The 20,154-nt window shown below is 45.0% G+C and overlaps 1 protein-coding gene across 1 annotated transcript in view; it reads right to left on the bottom strand.

Moving 5' to 3' along the window:
* Window positions 1-2,484: 2,484 nt before the first annotated feature.
* The window catches only part of nt5dc3 (5'-nucleotidase domain containing 3), a 28,277-nt gene continuing 10,607 nt past the window's right edge, over window positions 2,485-20,154 (bottom strand). Inside the window, exons 3-14 of the mRNA XM_055650632.1 lie at window positions 17,972-18,046; window positions 16,481-16,536; window positions 14,840-14,930; window positions 13,411-13,548; window positions 10,868-10,928; window positions 10,115-10,217; window positions 8,882-8,983; window positions 8,246-8,327; window positions 7,696-7,782; window positions 6,562-6,702; window positions 5,202-5,266; window positions 2,485-4,262 (exon numbers count right to left, since the gene is read on the bottom strand). Coding sequence (XP_055506607.1) covers window positions 4,001-4,262; window positions 5,202-5,266; window positions 6,562-6,702; window positions 7,696-7,782; window positions 8,246-8,327; window positions 8,882-8,983; window positions 10,115-10,217; window positions 10,868-10,928; window positions 13,411-13,548; window positions 14,840-14,930; window positions 16,481-16,536; window positions 17,972-18,046 — 1,263 coding nt within the window. The 3' untranslated portion in view covers window positions 2,485-4,000. The remainder of the gene's footprint in view (window positions 4,263-5,201; window positions 5,267-6,561; window positions 6,703-7,695; window positions 7,783-8,245; window positions 8,328-8,881; window positions 8,984-10,114; window positions 10,218-10,867; window positions 10,929-13,410; window positions 13,549-14,839; window positions 14,931-16,480; window positions 16,537-17,971; window positions 18,047-20,154) is intronic.

Below are 20,154 nucleotides of genomic sequence, written 5' to 3' on the forward strand. Positions count from 1 at the left end.
CTGGGTTAAAGGAAGTGCCGGTCCACGTTGCCGCTAAATCAGTGGCGGACCGACCGGTATTAGCTATCAGTGTGTTGGACAAAGCCAAGTACACACAGCAAGTGAAGGAATAGTTGTCATTCTCTTTCTATATTAAACACATGAACAGCTGTGGCGAAAATGATGGACAGAAAACAAATGCCAGTTAATACTCGAGAAGGTTACAGACAGGAATATTTAGGCTCTTCTTTATTCAATCCATCTTCAGTGAAGAGCGTGTTTCCAATCAGGCTTTCCAAACATGACAGCTTCTGGAAATGACACTTCAGTAACCACCACTAATAAATGCTTGGCTCAAGAATCTACAGATTTAGACTTTAGATTCTAGAGCTGCAGCGTGGAAACAGGCCCTTCGGCCCAACGAGTCGGTGCTGACCAGCAATCCCTGTACATCCCTGTAGCACTATCCTACACACTAGGGACAATTGACAATTTTACCAGATAATTAACCTACAAACCTGCACGTCTTGGGAGTCTGGGAGAAAACCAGAGCACCCAGAGAAAACCCACGCGGTTACAGGAAGAAAGTACAAAGTCCGTACAGACAGCACCCGTAGTCAGGTCGCTGGCGAAGTAAGGCAGCATCTCTACCGCTGGGTGTTGCAAACTTGTGCAAAAGACAAACTAATGGAGGAACTCACTAAGAGTGGCACCATAAGTAGATAGAGTGTTAAAGGCGGCGTATGTTATGCTTGTTTTCATAGGTCAGGACATTGAGGATAAGAGTCAGGAAGTGTCATGATGCAGCTTTATAGAATTTTAATTCGGCCACATTTGGAGTATTGCGTGCAGTTCAGGTCACTCAATCACAGGAAAGATGTGCAAAGGAGTTTACCAGAATGATGCCTGGATTAGGGGGTATTAGCAACAGGCAGAGGTTGGACAGACTTGGATTGTTTTCTCTGCAATGTCGGAGGTTGAGGGGAGACCCGATAGAATTGTATAAAGTTATGAGAGGCAGAGATAGGGCAGGAGTTCAGAACCTTTTTCTCAGGATGGAAAAATGAAGAAGGGCCCAGAAACATCACCCATCCTTTTTCTCCAGGGATGCCGCCTGACCCGTTGAGTTACTCTAACACTTTGTGTCTAATGAAATACTAGGGGGCACGGTTTTAAGGTTAGAGGGGCAAACCTTAAATGAGGTGTGCAGGGCAACTTTCTTTTTAAAACACAGAGGGTGGTGAGTACATGGAATGCGCTGCTGGGAGTGGTGGTGGAGGCAGATACAACAGTGGCATTTAAGAGACATTGGGATAGGCACATGGATATGCAGGGAATGGAGGGATATGGATTATGTGCAGACAGGTAAGAATGGATCTTGTTATCATGTTGGCACAGACATTGTGGGCCGATGGTCCTGTTCTTGTGCTATGCTGTGCTAATTCAGTGGGTCAGGCAGCATCTGCGGAGGCAAGGGACAGATGTTGGGACAATTTCTGGTTAGTCTGAAGAAGTGCTCTGACCTGAAATGATACCTGTCCATTCCTTCCACAGCCATCTGTGGCAATGAGTTCCACAGAATTGCATGTTATAGTCAAATGGTTGTTAGACATAATGTGAAAACAGTCCCTTTGGCCCACAAGGTCCATGCTCTAGTTTAGTTTTGTTTAGAGATAGAGCATAGTAACGGGCCCATCGGCCCACCGAGTCCGCGCCGACCAGCGACCCCCGTACACTAGCACGATCCTACACACCAGGGACTATTAACTACAGAGAGAATGTGCAAACTCCAGAGATGAGGCTGGTAGTCAGGATTAAACCCAGGTCCTTGGAGCTGTGAAACTGCATCAATATCCATCGTGCCACTGTGTTACTTAGTGAACATCTAAAGCAAAATAAAATTGAACTAAGAGAGGAATGGGAATGTGGCTATTTAACAAAGTAGGAACCATGAGCACATTCGGCCAGTGTGCTCCAAATACTTTACATGACAAAGAAACATCAATTTTGCTCTGCCTAACATTAAGACACAATTGTTTTAATTCATTTTCAACCTGCATTTACACCTCACGCTGCCTCAGCTAGGCCATCATCATAATCAAGGACCAGTCTCATCCCGGCACTCCCTCTTCTCCCATCGGGCAAAAGGTAGAGAAGTGTGAAAACCCCTACCTACAGATTCGGGGACAGTTTCTTCCCAGTTGTTATCAGGCAACTGAACCATCCTACCAACAAGGAGAGAGCAGTCCTGAGCAACTATCTACCTCATTGAAGACCCTCAGACAATCTTATTTCGTACATTACCTTGCACTAAACGTTATTCTCTTTATCGTGTATCTGTACACAGTGGACGACTCAATTTTCACCATGTATAGTTTCTCTACTAACTGGTAGCATGCAACCAAAGCTTTTCACTGTACCTCAGTACACGTGACAGTAAACACAACCTCAAGAAACTCTAATGCCCATTGTCTGTGCTGTTGTTTGTCTGTGCTGTTGCTGTTGCAGGGAAGACTTCATTGCACCTGTACCTCACCACCGTACTTGTGCATAAGACAGTAAACTCGCCTTTTATAAACTTGTTCAAAACTTAGTTTCACGATTTCTTTTTCAATCAGCTCTGTGAGGTACTGACCTGGTTCTTGCCTCAAATGTAAACTGTGATTTTATGCAGGTACAAGAAACCGCGGATGTTGGAATCTAGATCAAAACACAGCGTGCTGGAGGAACTCAGCGGGTCAGGCAGAATCTGGGGAGGGAAGAAAGGTCCTGACCCGAAACGTCGTCTGTCCATTTCCTTGTGCATTTCCCGCCTGACTTGCTGAGTTCCTCCAGCACGCTGCGTTTTTTTAAATTTTTATGCATCTTTATTATGTTTCCAGATGAACATACTGACAATCACACTCAATTAATTCTACATTAAAAATAACCTATGACATATGCAACAGGGCCCGATCAACAATATCACACAATACTTACATATACACATGTAAACTCAGTACCAACAAGCAAACAGACTGGCAAAGCTATTTGTCAACAGTATATCTACCTGTATGTAGCTAACACATATTTTTTAAGCCGAACTTCCTTCATAAATAGATTGCAAAATTCAGGATAGGGTACATTGTGGAGATACATGAGGAGTTAATACTGAGATGATGCTGTAAATCACCTAGTCTCAGGTTAGTCCATATATATAGCTCCATGTAGGTGGTATGGCTGTGGTGTGTACGACAACAAGACGGCTTAATGATCCTTTCGCTGAATAACTCCACACACAATGCGAGAGATATCGGTTCTAGAAAACCCAAATCAAACGTTCTTATAAATCCTTACCCTTCCTTTACTCCCATGAAAAGATCCCAGTAAACCTTCTCCATTTAAACACTCGCAAGTCAGAGTCATGCTGCATGGAAACAGGTCCTTCCGCCCAACTTGCCCACATTGACCAACATGTCCCATCTGCACTAGCCCCACCTGCCTGCGTTTGGCCCATATCCCTCCAAACCTGTTTAATTGTTCCTTAAACATTGCAATAGTCCCTCCCTCAACTACCTCCTCTAGCAGCTCTTTCCATACACCCGCCATCCTTTGTGTGAAAAAGTTACCCCTCAGATTCCTCTTAAATCTTTCCCCCTTCACCTTGAACCTATGCCCTCTGGTTCTCGATTCCCCTAGTCTGGGCAAGAGACCCTGTGTGTCTATCAAGTCAAACCAGCGAGCGACGTGGGTTGCAAGATTGCTCGAGGCAACAACAACATTCTTCAAATCCACGTGGATACCCGGGAAAGGATAAACCAACTGGTTACCCAACAAACTCAAGATGGAGATGTACTTGCAGGGAATTAAATGGCGACTCAGTGATAACATCCAGTCTTTGTCATGGGGGAAACAAAAGCTTGGCTGAACACGTTCCCAGCACGCTCAAAGTTTCAGCTCAGTGAAGTTCATGTAACACAGGTTAGAAAACGATGGAAGCAAAGCTCTGAACTGTGACTAGTCTGTCACAGTTTACAACGTCTCACTCAATCTGCGCCATCCCCTCCACGCGGGTGGCCTTGAGGTTGCTTAAACACGGCTGGTCCGTCCACAGGGCGGCTTCGTGCTGCAGCGGGGTCCGCCGTGGGTAGAAGGTGTTGTGCAGGTTGTAGTTCAGGATGCAGCTCAAGGAGGCCATGTAGATATCGGCAAAGCGTGAAAGCCTCCGCGAGAAGTAGGTGGGGTTGTGGTGAGTCCGGAAAATGCTCCCAAACTGGGGGTTGAAGATGGTCTTGGTCAGCTCCCTGGAATTACAAAGAGGAGCATAATGAATGAATCAATTATACTTTATCCTCACATGTACCGAGGTACAGTGAAATGCTTTGTTTTGCCTACAACCCGGTATAAAACCACACAGCAGACCCAAGCAGTACACAAGTGTGGCCATGTTTCTGGCACGGACAAAGTTATAAAGTTACAAAAGTTCACCGAGTGGACCTATCTACTGCCTGCCGCTGCACGTGGCAGCAAGCCCACCCCACCGGTTCCCCCTTCGTTCTTGGCGGAGAACGAAGCACCCGGAAACCGGAGCACCCGGAGAAAACCCACGTAGTCACAGGGACAACGTACATACTCTGTACAGACAGCGCCTCTAGTCAGGATCAAAATCAATAAGTGTAGGAAGGAACTGCAGATGCTAGTTTATTAGCGAATATAGAAACAAAATGCTGGAGTAACTCAATGGGTCATGCAGCATCTCTGGAGTAAAGAATAGGTGACATTTCAGGTTCGAATCCTTCAGACAAAATCAATATGTCTAGAGGTCATGATGCAGTTTTATAGGACACTGACCTTTAGACTTTAGATATACAGGCCCATCTCACCTAGTCTGCACCGATCAGCGATCACCCCGTACACTAGCACTATCCTACACACTGCAAACAATTTACAGAAGCCAATTAAACTACAAACTTACACGGCTTTGGATTGTGGAAACAAATCAGAGCATTTGGAGAAAACCTCCCACCTGCCTGCTTTTGGCCCATATGCCTCTAAACCCATCCTATCCATGTACCTGTCTAAATGCTTCTGAAGTGTTGCGATGGTGCCTGCGATAGACTTGGCTTGAATGCATGCAGTTGTTATACAATACATATGAAGTAATTATTTGGCAGGACTGAGCCACCTCCTCGTCTCTGCACAGTGACTTTCCCCACTCATGGAAGGAGGAACTGCACACTCACCTCAACTGGTTTCTCTCTCTTATCCATTCCTGAAGCAACATCCGGGACTCTGCATCTTCATACACCTAAAATAATACGCATTGGTTAAGGTAACACATACCATCGACTATTGTCAGTTATCTCAGGAGTCAATGAGCTGTGCTCCTTGGTCATTACTTCATACAGTTGTGGTGTTTGTCACAAGACTCCCGTCTTAAGTTAGCCTCAAGCAAAATTTCAAGCAGTGATTTCAATTAACGAAGGGGGGAGGGAGAGGGGGAAGGGGGGGGGGGGGGGGGGGGGGGGGGGGGGGGGGGGGGGGGACCACACACACAACACAAAATCCACTTTGATTTTCATCTTGTACCTTTTACTACTTTAGTGGTACAGTGTGGAAACAGGCCCTTTGAACCACCGAGCCCGCTTCAACCAACGATCCTACACACTAGCACTATCCTACACACTGGGAACAACTTACAATTGACAGAAGCCAATTAACCTACAAACCTGCACATCCTTGGAGTGTGGGAGGAAACCAGAGCACCCATAGAAAACCCACGCGGTTACAGAGAGATATCTGTACAGACAGCACCGTAATCAGGATCAAACGAGGGTGCGTCTCTGGTGCTGCTGTAAGGCAGCAACACTACCGTGGCACCACCGTGCCATCCTTACACAAGGAACTGCGGATGCTTAATTATGAAAAAAGATAGAGTGTTGGATAAACTTAACAGCTCAGGCAGCATGTCTGGAGAGCATGGATCAGGGACTTTTTGAGTCGAGACTTCTTCAGACTGATAATGGGGGTGGTGGGAGGAGAGAAAATGAAAAGAGAAGAGGGGCAAGATAAGCCTGGTTGGAGTGATAGGTGGTTACAACTGAGGGAGGCTTGAAATTGGCAGGTGGTTAGGCAAGGGCAAGAAATGGAAAAACAGAGGTTTTGACACAGAAGGATTAAAGAGTGTAATCCTTTGTCTCACACCTTCTGCTTTTGTCATCTCTGGCCTTTGTCTAACAATCTGTCTATTACCCCTAGCCAAACTCCCCCCACTCTCCCCCCCACGTGCCTGTGATCTCCTGTTACCTGCCCCTCCTCTCTTCCAGCTTACTTCCACCTCATCCCTCACCATCACCCCCATTATCAGACTGAAGAAGAGTCCCGACACAAAACGTCACCTACCCACGTTCTCCAGAGATGCTGCCTGATACGCCGAGTTACTCCAGCAGTTTGTGAATTAATTTTCATCCCATTGTTTTAAAAATGCCCTTGTAAATTAAAAGATTGTAACCTATCGTCAAAACCAGAGTTGATCAAAGATGATTTTTCGATTCAGGCTTCCGTGTGAAGTGGGGCTCGTGGGCTTAAATGGAGAGCACACACCTGTACACGCTCAAGTAGTCCAGTGAGACCCTGCAGCCACACAACCACCTGGCTGTATTCCTCCGTATTCATGGTCTTAATCTCGGATCGCAACTCAGGGATAATAGCTCCCGTCCTCCAGCCATGCTTCAAGGTCAAATCCTTTGATAAAAAGAGAGGAGATGAGAGGTCTTTGATGGCATGCACATAACTGGCACAAGTGCCCATTTCATGACTCTATGACCATAACGTTTATCGAGACAAGACATCTTACATTTGTTTTCAAGACTGATTTTAGGAACGATGCAGAGGCTTTGGGGAGGGTGCAGAAGTAGTCTATCAAAGGCTGAAGATAAGACACACAATGCTGGAGTAACTCAGCAGCAAAGATCGTGTAGCGGAGCAAGATAGACCACTCCTGCTAAATGCAATGGGCTGACGTGTAGTACGCAACGGAGCGGAACGTGGGCCTTTTTTTATCCATTTCAGTAACCTGACTCGCAGTTTGTGTTAATAAATTATAATTCTGAAAATGAGGAGAAGATTTTTAACAAAGAACTTTTATTTTTGCGAGAATGTTTCCATAACCGGCTTCCGTCTCCGCACTAGTATCCTACGGGATCTTTGGTGCGGAGACGGAAGCCGGTTACGGAAATGGGGCCGAAAATTACCCATGAATCTGCCCATGACCGTACCCCGTCTTTTTCGTCGAGTGGGCTGTCTTGCTCGCTATAGGATCTTTGCTCAGCAGCTCGGGCAGCATGTGTAGGAAGGAACTGCAGATGCTGGTTTACACTGAAGATAGACACAAAAAGCTGGAGTAACTCAGTGGGTCAGGCAGCATCTTGTGAGAAAATGAATAGGTGACATTTCAGGTTGAAACCCTTCTTCAGACTGAAAGATGGGGGGGGGGGGGGGGGGGGGGAGGTGGGAGCTATAAGGAGAGGTTGGACAAATTTGGATTGCTTTCTCTGGGTATTTCTTTGCATCAATTAAAAGTGAACTTCCTTGTCATCATTTACCTTATTCTCCTTTTCAATAACTAAACCGTATCGGAATGTGACAACGAAGATATAATGGACATTGACGTAAACTCCGTTATATGTAGCATGGAGCACGGATACGTGGATTTGTAATCTTTTCATTCATACTTACAGCCAGATCACTGTAAATATGATCCCCAAAATAAAGCACCTTTGAACCGGTCCAGCCTGTGAGTTTCAAAAATTCATACAAGTTGCCCTGTGTGTGAAAAGCAGTTTCAAGGTTAGAATGTCACGTACTGAGGAAGAATCATGAACTGGATTAGGGCAGAACTGAGATTTTTTTGGTTGCCAAGATGCTTAACATTGCTGCTTACAACCCAGCAATATGAATATTGACGTGTTGGCCTTCATACGCGAGGATTTGAGTATAGGAGTAAAGAGATCCTTCTGCAGTTGTACAGGGCCCTGGTGAGACCACAGGCAAATAGAACTGGCGTAATGGACATCTTGATCAGCATGGGCGAGTTAGGCTGAAGGGCCCGTTTCTATGCTGTATCATTTGATAACTTACAATGAGTAATCATAACAAAGGCCTGGATTGAAACGGCTTTGATCTCTTCATTATAATCATTTATATCCTCAGCCATAAAAGATAAGAGCTGCGTGCATGTCAAGTGCATTTAAAAGACAAAGGACAGAAATGGATTGGAATGTGTTACCTGTTTGTAGATTTGCCCTTTCTCCAATTTGTTGATTTTGTCCCAGTGTAATTTATCTTTTTGATTTACTCTCCTGAACGGCCTATAAAAAAAAATTAAGACAATTTTCAATGCATGTTTATAAAACATTCCTCAAGTATTTCATCTTTTTTTTCCAATTCACCCTCCAGCAGACGAACACAAATTGAGCTGGTGCTCTTTTATTGCAGATTTACAAAAAAGGATACAAAGTTTTGGCACAGTGATGCCGCGGTAGAGTTGCTGCCTTACAGCACCAGAGACCCGGGTTCCATCCCGACTATGGGTGCTGTCAATATGGAGTTTGTACGCTCTCCCATGACCTGCGTGGGTTTTCTCCTGGTGATCCGGTTTCCTTCCACACTCCATAGACTGGCAGGTTTGTTGGCTAATTGGTTTCTCTAACTAGTAAATTGCTCCTAGTGTGTAGGATTGTGCTCGTGTATGGGGGTGATCGCTAGTCAGCACGGACTCAGAGTTGACAGGTCCGTTTCCACACTGTATCTCTAAACTATGTATAAAACTAAAAAGTAAAGTGCTGGAGTGACTCAGCGGGTCAGGCAGCATCTCTGGAGGACATGGATAGGTGGCGTTTTGGGTCGGTCGAGTTGTACTGACCTTCGTTTGTCGTTAAAGAACTCCGGCTTCTCCGCTTGGACTATGATAATGTCAAATAAATCACGCCAGTCTTTGCCAACAATGTACTGCATTCCTTTATCCCTGCGGAGCAAGAAAAATCATATAGCGTAGATGCATTAAAACTACACACTAGAAATACTCCAGCGCAGCACAGTAGCGCAGCGGTAGACTTGCCCCCGTCCCACTTAGGAAACCTGAACGGAAACCTCTGGATATTTTGCGCCCCACCCGAGGTTTCCGTGCGGTTCCCGGAGGTTTTTGTCAGTCTCCCTACCTGCTTCCACTACCTGCAACCACATGCAACCTCCGGGAACCGCACGGAAACCGCACGGAAACCTTGGGTGGGGCGCAAAGTCTCCAGAGGTTTCCGTTCAGGTTTCCTAAGTGGGACAGGGGCATTACAGTGTCAGTGAGCTGGGTTCAATCCTGACTATGGGTCATGATTCAAGAGTGTTTTGTTGTCATATGTTCCAGACAAAACTATGAAATTCTTACTTGCAGCAGCACAACAGAACATGTAAACATGTACTCTGTAAACAATATAATAAACAGAAAGAAATTTCAGCCTGCATACACACATACATACATGCTATCAGTACAGAGCGTGTACATTCTCCCTGTGGCCGCGTGTTTTTCTCCGGGTGCTCCGGTTTCCTCCCACAATCCAAAGATGGTTAATTGGCTTCGGTAAAATTATAAATGGTCTCTAGTGTGTAGGATAGTGCTATTGTACAGGGTGATCGCTAGTCGGTGCGGACATGGTGGGCTTGTTTCCGCGCTGTATCTCTGGTCTAAAGTCTACCCAGCAGTAACTGAGAACTTCTAACTGCGATCAAAACAAGCTTAGTTTAGTTTTGGGGCACAGCGTGGAAATAGGCCCTTCAGCCCACGCCAACCAATCATCACCTGTACATGCGTTCTACTTTACTCACTTGGGACAATTTAGAGAGGCCAAATAACCTACAAACCTGCATGTCTTTGGAATATGGGAAAAAGATGGTGAAAACCCACAAGGTAACAGGGAGAACGTGCCAACTCCGCACAGACAGCACCTGTAGTTAGGATCAAACCCGGATATCTGGCGCTGTGAGGCAGCAACTCTACCGCTGCGCCACTAAGCCATCCCCTTCTCTTAAATTAACTTATTTATTTGCTCCATTACAGCATAGATGATGAATTTCACTTCGTAATAAAATGGGAAATTCAACTCACACAAAGCTAAAGGGGCTGTTTGTAATGAGGAATAGTTTCTTGCCACTGTTGATCAATCTTCCCAGAACAGCGCCTGTTTTCTCCTCATGAGAGAGATATTTTTCTGATTTGAAAGGAGAGACATCACACAGTCAGCATGATACAACTTGTACATGTCCTTTAGCTACAGAATCTGTAGTGCGTATCCATATTCTTTATTAAAATACAATAATGTCAAGTCAAGACCAATTCAAAATTCCAAAATACCTTTCAGTTACAAAACACAGAACATAAAACAGTACAGAATGTAGAAACACAGAACTGCAGATGCTGGTTTACAAAATATAAGACACAAAGTGATGGAGTAACACAGTGGGTCAGTCAGCATCTCTTGAGAACATGGCTAGGCGACGTTTTGGGTTGGGTCTTCACATCTTCAGTCTGAAGAAGGGTCGTCAGGTCATGTGATAAGAGTAGAATTAGGCCATTCGGCCCCTCAAGTCTACTCCAGCATTCAATCATGGCTGATCTATTTCTCTCTCTCCAAACCCCATTCTCCTGCCTTCTTCCCATAACCTCTGACACCTGTACTAATCAAAAATGTATCTATCTTTGCCTTAAAACCTAATGCAAAACATCATTTTGAGTTGGGATATTTCAAGTTGAGACCCTTCTTTAGTCTGAAGAAAGGTCCAGACCCATAACGTTACCTCTCCATGTTCTCCAGACACACTGAGTCGCTCCAGCAATTGTGTCATTTTCTTACATACATACCAATGTCCTGCTCAACTGCCCGATACAGTATTCCTTTCACATGAACATCTCGAATTACTTCCTGCAATCAGAAATTGGGAAATGTGTCAATCTTCATACACGTGTTATATCTATATAGCGTCAAACAGTCAGATGTTAGGCTCAATGGTCTATATTCCCCAGGCTATCCCTTGCAGGCCTTCTTAAGTGGACGAACAACATTAGCCACCCTCCAGTAGTCATCTGGCATCTCACTCATGACTAATGTTGATTCATATTAGAGGTGTATAAAATCACGAGAGGAACAGATCGGGAAAAACACACTGTCTTTTGCACAGAGTAGGGGAATCGAGAACCAAAGGACATAGGTTTAAGGTGGGGGGGGGGGGAAGAGATAGATTTAAAGGGAACATGAGGAGCAACTTTTTTTTACACAAAGAATGTTGGCCGAATGGAACGAGCTGCCGGAAGAGGTAGTTGAGACAGGTACTATCGCAATGTTTAAGAAGCATTTGGACAAGTACGTGTATAGTATAGGTTTAAAGGGATATGGGCCGAATGCAGACACATAGATGGGGTATGTTGGTTGGCATGGGCAAGTTGGGCTAAAGGGCCTGTTTTCACGCTGTATGACTCTATATATCTCAGCCAGGGCTCCCACACTTTCTTCACTAGCTTCCCACAGCATCCTTAGCTATATCTGATTCATCCAGGGAAATGTATCTACCGTCATTCACCCTAGGACTTCCAGTACCTCCTTGACCGTAATAAGGACTGTCCTCTCCATTAACTGTCCCAAGTTCCCTAGCTTCACGTCTTTCTCCACTATAAAAAAAAAATTCTTTCAAACTCCAAACATATTAAGATCCAAGTTTGAACTTATCAGCAATGTCAAAATGCATCAGTTGGTTAAAGCACAGCACTCTGCAAATTTACAGCAAGCAACCTTGTCGACCAAGGTCAAGCAAGTCCACAAAATCTTGAATTTACTAACTTTGCACATTAAATCATCCCACTAGTTCACTGCACTATCAAAAATGGTCTTATCTTTTAGGAGGCACAGCGGCAAAGCTAGTAGAGCTGCTGTATTGGACACCAGCTTTCCATCCTGACCTCGGATGCTATTGTGCGGAGTTTGCACGTTTTCCCAGAGACTGCGTGGGTTTCCATCGGTTGATCCAGTCTCCTCTTGTACGGTAGATTGGTAGGCTGATTGGGTGCTGTAAATTTCCTCCCAATATGTACAGCGCCAGGGACTCGGGTTCCATTTTGTCCTTGGGTAGCATCTCTCAAGTTGTAATCAGTATGTGACATTCAGGAGACATCTATGAGAAGTTTACGAGAATAATCCTGCGGATGATTGGGTTAATGTATGAGGAGCATTTAATGGCTGTGCTTGCTGGAGTTTAGAAGGATGGGGGGGGAAGGGAAGAAGAGGGGAGATATCATCGTAACCTACCGATTAATGAAATACCCATTTAGAGTGGATGTGGAGAGGATGTTTCCAGTACTGGGAGAGTGTATGACCACAGGTCTCAGCCTCAAAATAAAAGGACAAACCTTTGTAATCGAGCAGAGGAATTTCTTTAACCAGAGGGTGGTGAATCTGTGGAATTCATTGCCACAGACGGCTGTGGAGGCCAAGTCTTTGGGTATTTTATAAAGCAGGGATTGATAGGTTCCTGATTAGTAAGGGAGTCGAAGGTTATGGGGACAAGGCAGGAGAATGGGGTTGAGAGGGAAATATAGATCAGCCATGATCAAATGGTGGAGCAGCCACAATGGCGTAATTCTGCTCCTTTGTCTTATGATCTTATCTGCAAAAGGTGCGGCAATCACTTGCCTAAGTTACACCAACAACACCTCCCAAACACACCATCCACCACCATAAACAAATATGGGTGGAGGCAGCATTTAAACACTCCCAGGTAGAAAAAACAGATCAATTTTTCATCACATGGACACTCTTTACCAAATTCTTACAAGGATAGTATGGCGCAAAACACAAATTTGGATTTAAATCCAACTATGGGTTGTGTGAGGAAGGGGGAGGGGGGGGGCGAGAGGCAGGTATATCTCCACTTTTTTCTTCCTTTATTTTTTTTCCTTCTCCTTCCTTACATCTTTATCCACTCTTTGGCCACACTGGTAGTCCAGGGGTCCTGTCTTTTCACCTTTCACTTTTTCTCTTTCTTGTTCTTCCTCTTTTCTTTGTCCTTATTTTCAAGTTAAAAGGTTAAAATCGAAGCTGTACATTAATTGTATCATTTTATATGCCGAATGTTTTATTCTTGTACAATTGCTTCTAATAAAAAAATGTTTTTAAATTTTAAGAAATTAAAAATAAACACTCCCAGTTACAGATCTGACTCTACTCACTCACTATTAACGGCAGGGAAATAAGGGGGAGAATGGGACTGATGGGATTGTTCTGAGAGCCAGCATAGTAGGATAGTCAATGGGCCGAATGGCCGCCTAATTAAACGAGAATTAAACTGAAATAATGACCTGCTAGAGAAATGGACGGGCACATTGTGTTAGGGAATGTATTATTAAAATCTTACCTTAACATCCTTGTAAACATAAACTGGTTCAAAGTCAATATTCTGCTTGATGAAGTAGTCATTGACGCAAGACAACAGTGTAAGCTCCGGTAAGGAGAATATGTCCATAAACTGCTTCATTGCAAATCCATGCGAACTCTGGTTAAGTAAAACAACTTAAAGTCACACAGAGAACACTGGTTGCATTAAACAAAATCGCAGCAAACTTCAAAAGGTTCATCATAAAAAAAAAACGAATTAAAATCCTGACACAAGATTGACGGATTCTTGATTAATGCGGGTGTCGGGGTTGTGGGGAGAAAGCAGGAGAATGGGGTTGAGAGGGAAAGATAGATGATTGAATGGTGGAGTAGACTTGTTGGGCCGAATAGCCTATTTCTGCTCCTATGACTTATGAACCTATGAACAAGGGGACTGCAAATGCTGGCATCTTAAGCAAAAAACAAAGTTCTGGAGGAACTGGAGAGCTACAGAAATGGGCGTGGAGGTGGGAGATGGGAGTTTAAACTGAGCGAGTGCGAGGTGTTTTAAATTTACAATTAATAGCATAACCCTTAACAGCATTGACATAGAGAGGGATCTTGGGGTCCAAATCCATAACTCCCCGAAAGTGGCAACACAAGTAGATAGAGTGGTTAAGAAGGCATATGGTAATCTTGATTTCATAGGTGGGGCATTGAGTATAAGAGAGTCAGAAAGTCACGATGCAGGACTTTTGGAGAATTGTCTGCAATTCTGGCCACCCCATGTCAGGAAGGATGTGGAGGCTTTGGAACGAGTGCAGAGGCGGTTTACCATAATGTTGCCTGGACTAGGGGCTGTTAACTACACGGAGAGGTTGGACAGATTTGTATTGTTTTCTCTGGAACGCCGGAAGTTGTGGGAAGACCTGATAGAAATTTAGAAGCGTAGATAGGGTAGACAGTCAGAATCTTTTTCCCAGGATGGAAAATTCAAATACTAGAGGGAATAGCGTTCAGGTGACAGGGGCAAACGTTTAACGGAGATGTGCGGGGCAAATATTAAAAGAGGGTGGCGAGTGCCTGATACGTGCTGCCATGATTGGTGGTTGAGGCAGATACAATAGTGGCATTTAAGAGACATCTGGATAGGCACATGGAGATGCAGGGAATGGAAGGACATGGATTATGTGAGGTTAAATAAGAGATAGTCTTGGCATCATGTTCAGCAGATTGCAGAATGGTCCCGACCCAAAACATCACCTATCCATGTTCTCCAGGGATGCTGCCTGACCTGCTGAGTTACACCAGCAATTTGTGTCCTTCCTCTAGAAAGCTAGGACATGTATAATGGGCCTGTTGGCTCTCCCAGTCGTATCGTTTAAAGAATACATATGGTGTTACCAATGGCCCTGCCTAAGCAGCATTGCACCACAAATATCAGCAGTAAGATACGTAGACTCCTTTACCTTGCCATAAAAGTCGCTCATGTGCTCCAGAGGAACATGGGTCCCTTCATATATTTCAAACACTTGCTCGTCAGGAACTGGGTTTAGCCCTCTGCGGTTCAAACAATAGATGGCAACATTAGTTTGGGATGTTCTTCTGGACCATGACAGAGGAGGTTAGATTTACACCAGCTAGTTGGTAGTTTGGCAGAAAAGACTGCTCTCTCACTGTTGAATCTGCCCACTTTTGACTGAGGGCTATTAAATCTGCAGCCCAATCCCACAAATGGCCAAGTGAAAGTGAAAATATGCCCCTTCCTTGCACAAAACAATATCGGACATTTAATTCAGTAGCAAGCTGTAGAGTTACTGCCTTACTGCCCCAGAGATCCGGGTTCAATTCTGACAACGGGGGCTGTCTGTACTGAGTTTATATGTTCTACCCGTGACCGCGTGGGTTTTCTCCTGGTGCTCTGGTTTCCACCCACACTCCAAAGATGTGCAGGTTTGTAGGTTAATTGGCTTTTGGTAAAATTGTAAATTGTTCCTAGTGTTTTCGATAGTGCTAGTATACAGGGTGGTTGCTGGTCAGCGCAGACTCAGTGGGCCGAAGGGCCTGTTTCCACACTGCATCTCTACGATGTAAGAAAAAGTCTGTCACCCATTGAGTCAGTGCTGACCATCACACACTAATTTTTATACTATTCCTGCAAAACCCCCTTTTATTCTCCCCAGTTGCTCGTCAATTCCCCACTCCCTCCACATTCTACCACTCGCCAAAAGTGAGGGGCAATTTAAAGCAGCCAATTAACATTTTTGGGATGTGGGAGGAAACCAGAGCACCAGGGGGAAACCTTTGCTGCCACAGGGAGAACGTGCGAACTCCACACAGACAGCGGCCGAGTTCAGGATTGAGCTCAGGTCTCTGGCACTGTGAGGCAGTAGCTCTACGAGCTGCACCACTGTGCCATCCGAACATTATTAAGTTACATTTTAGAAAATGGGAAATAAAGTGCTTATTTCTTTTGTTAAGAGATACAGGTCCACCACCGATTTCCGTCAAATTTGATTCCAAATCCTTTCTGGATTATTCGTTTTGCCGGGCCAACAGAGGTCACGGCCTCAGAGAGGAGTCCAATGGCACCGGAACGGTCCACCTAGGCTGCCGAGGGGCCGAGATGCCGGCCCACAAAGTCGGCTCTGGGAACGGATCTGCAGGCTCCGGCCGGGCATTAGTTCCAGAGCCCTGGCTGCAGGGGGGAAATTTGACCCTCCGATCAGCCACGGAGGTCCCTATGAGGTCGAGATCGGTCGCCTTACCCGGCCTAGGTGCCACGTCTTCGGTGGGACCTCCGAGAGATATTTCAAGTGCGCTCTCGTAATTTTGTCCGGATTAAAGGAGGAGCCAGACCACAAGTTGCTGGATAATCGGCGGTGGAACTGTATTTATAAACTTCTATCAGGTCTCCCCTCAAGAGAAAGCAATCCAAGTTCGGCCAACCTCTCCACAACTGTAATTATCTCAGCAAAATCAACATTTAAGTTGAGATGGATTCATTAATAAAGCATATACAACAATAGCGCAATAAACAGTTACAATATTCCAGCGATGCGGTGGGGAGAGCAAGGGGGAGAAGCTGAGCGATTGAGCAAGAAATCTACCTGTATACGGTTCCCAACTGCATGTAGTGGAATGCGTCAATCTTCATCACAATTCCCTAAAATGAAAATTGAAAGAACAGCTGAGAAATAGAAACAAGTGGTCAGATGGCCACTTATACTTGCTGCAACATTCAATCTGATTACAGCTGATCACTGTTGCATTGTCCACGGCCTGTGATTCTTTTAATATCGAAAATAGCAATCATTCTCCATCCTGATGCAGATTGCAATGACGCTCACAACCACACAACTATTTATTGACAACCAAGGTTGTGGCATTGGGGTTGGGAGAGATATATAGGGGTGGGGGAAAAGGGGTAGGAGAGGTGGGTAGCGGGAACGGAAGGGTGGGTGGGGAGAAGGGAATAGCAAGGGCGTGGTGCAGAGGCGCAGCAATACAGTTGCTGCCTTACAGCTCCAAGAACTCCCCCTCCCATTCCGAATCCGACCTTTCTGTCCTGGGCCTCCTCCGGGGCCAGAGTGCGGCCCACCGTAAATTGGAGGAGCAGCACCTCATATTTCGCTTGGGTAGTTTACACCCCAGCGGTATGAACATTGACTTCTCCAATTTCAGGTAGTTCCTGCTTTCTCCTTCTTTCCCCTCCCCTTCCAAGCTCTCCCACAGCCCACTGTCTCCGCCTCTACCTTTCTTCTTCCCGCCCACACATCAGTCTGAAGAAGGGTCTCAACCCGAAATGTCGCCCATTTCCTTCACTCCATAGATGCTGCCTCACCCACTGAGTTTCTCCAGCATTTTTGTCTATCTCCAACATCAAAGCTATCTTTCGGAGTCACTGCCTCAAAAAGGCAGCCAGCATCATCAGAGACCCACACCACCCTGATCACACACTCATTTCACTCCCGTCATCGGGAAGAAGATATAGGAGCCTGAAAACTGTAACGTCCATCAGGCTATTAAACACTACAACCTCCCATAGGCTCCAAACTATATGTGTAGGAAGGAACCGCAGATGCTGGTTTAGCATTTAATGTCCGAACTATATAGACTTGGGGACATTATTTTTGAGTTTGCACTATTATTGTTATTTATTTGTCCGCTTACTTAAAAAAAAATGTGTACATATATACTGAACATATATTATATATGATATACTTAATTATCTGTGGAAATTCTCTGCCTCAGAGGACGGTGGAGGCAGGTTCTCTGGATGCTTTCAAGAGAGAGCTAGATAGGGCTCTTAAAAATAGCGGAGTTAGCGGATATGGGGAGAAGGCAGGAACGGGGTACTCATTGGGGATGATCAGCCATGATCACATTGAATGGCGGTGCTGGCTCGAAGGGCCGAATGGCCTACTCCTGCACCTATTGTCTATATACTGAACTTTTTTGTTACGAAATTTAGAGTACTATGTTTATATATCTGTTGTGCTGCTGCAAGTAAGAATTGGATTGTTCCTTTATCGAGACAAATGACAATAAGATACTCTAGACCCTTGACATGTTTGCCAATATAAACTCAAATGACTAACCTTTTGTACGTCATAATGAAGTCCACGTATCACAAAATTAGGGTTGTAATCATAACTCCTCAGGTCATCTGGATACTGGAGGTAACAGAGACAATACTATTACAGCAGCCAATTATATACATTGCAACTCCAATGGGCTTGCTCTACAAAGAGTTAGCATGGGAGTGATAGACCGAGCGGCCTCCTTATGTGCTATTGTAATTCAATGCGCTCTGTAGATTTTTAATTTGACAACCAGTAACCGCAGCGATGAGATCCTCCAATAAATACAATGAAGGGCGGCACGGTGGCACAGCTGTAGAGTTGTTGCCTCACAGCGCCACAGATCCAGGTTCGATCTGGATCTCGGGTGCTGTCTGTACGGAGTTTGTACATTCTCCCTGTGACCGCATGGATTTTCACCAGATGCTCCAGTTTCTTCCTAAATCCCAAATATGTGCAGGCTTGTAGGTTAATTGGCTTCTATAAATTGCCCCTCGTATGTGCAGGATAGAATGGGTAATCGCTGCTCAGCGATGATGGAGTTCAAACAAGGATCGTCTCGGTAACACGACTATCGTATTACCAACTCATTGAACGAAGACACAAAAGGCTGCAGATGCAAGATTTGTCCCAGTGTGGTTTTTCCTCCTTCTCCCTGCTCTCACCGACAGAAGTTGCAGAAGCTTAAAAGCGCGCACCACCAGACTCTAGAACAGCTTCTTCACCTCTGTTATCAGGCTTCTCTAGATACTTTCATGAGAGAGCTTGATAGGGCTCTTAAAGATAGCGGAGTCAGGGGATATGGGGAAAAGGCAGGAACGGGATACTGATTGTGGATGATCAGCCATGATCACATTGAATGGCGGTGCTGGCTCAAAGAGCCGAATGGCCTACTCCTACACCTATTGTCTATTGTCATTTCATAAGCTAGGGTAGTGTCCGATTCACATCTAACCTATTGTGATCATTGAACTTTGTCTCTGGAACTGATGCGCTACAACATTGAGAACTATATTTTGTACTCTGCTTCGTAAGAGCTTCTAAACTACACAAGGCAGCATTGTGGGGCAATAAATAGAGATAATGCCTCACAGCGTCCGAGTCTCCCCAGGTTCAATCCTGATCACGGGTGCTATATGCACAGAGTTTACACGTTCTCCCCTGTGACTGTGTGCATGTTTTCTGGGTGCTCCAGTTTCCACTCACTTTGCAAAGACGTGCAGGTTTGTAGGTTAATTGGCCTCTGTAAATTGCCCTCTAGTGTGTAGGTTGCAATAGTGGGATATCATAGAACTAGTGTATGTGTGATCGTTGGTCGACGTGGACTCAGTGGGCCAAAGGGCCTGTTTCCACTCTGTAAACTAAACTAAATTCAATAATGCTTGCTGCCTTTAACATTAAAAATTTAAGCTTTGACACCTTGAGCAAATAACCTGCTCACCATCAAGTTTGCCATAAATGCACAAAGCACTAAACAGAGGATTTTGTCCACAAATTAATGTTGACCCAACACTAATCTTATCTCGTCAGGTGGCCAGATTAAAAATGACCTTCAGGCCAGCTCTCCAAAGCTAATAGTTCTGTATTCAGGTGGACTTCAGCCTGAACTTTAGTTTAGTTTAGGAAGGAACTGCAGATGTTGGTTTTGTACAGAAGATAGACACAAATTGCTGAAGTAACTCAGCAGGACAGGCAGGATCTCTGGATAGGAAGGGGTGACACATTCCTTCTCTCCAGAGATGCTGCCTGCCTTGCTGAGTTATTCCAGCTTTTTGCGTCTATCGTCTATCTTTAGTTTAGAGATACAGGGTGGAAACAGGCCATTCGGCCCATCAAGTCCATACCGACAAGCAATTCCCGCATGCTATTATCATCCTTTAACTCACCTCTTTACCTCTTCTATCCTTATCACACAGTGTCTTTTGATCTCTGGCCGTCGTCCAAGCATCTGCCTTTCAAAACCTCCCTCCCGTGTCCACCTATCACTTGCCAGGCTTATCTCCCGTGCCTCCTCCTCTCTTCCAGCTTTATCCCAATCAATCCTCCCAACACCACAATCAGTCTGAAGAAGGCTCATACACCATCCATGTTCTCCTGAGACGATGCCAGCCGTCTTAAGAAAGCATTTTGTGCCTTTGTTTGTAGACCAGCATCTGCAGGTTAGTTTAGAGATACAGCACGGAAAGAGGCCCTTTGCCCAC

This window comes from Leucoraja erinacea, chromosome 19, assembly GCF_028641065.1.
Source record: "Leucoraja erinacea ecotype New England chromosome 19, Leri_hhj_1, whole genome shotgun sequence".
NCBI classification, from domain to species: domain Eukaryota; kingdom Metazoa; phylum Chordata; class Chondrichthyes; order Rajiformes; family Rajidae; genus Leucoraja; species Leucoraja erinaceus.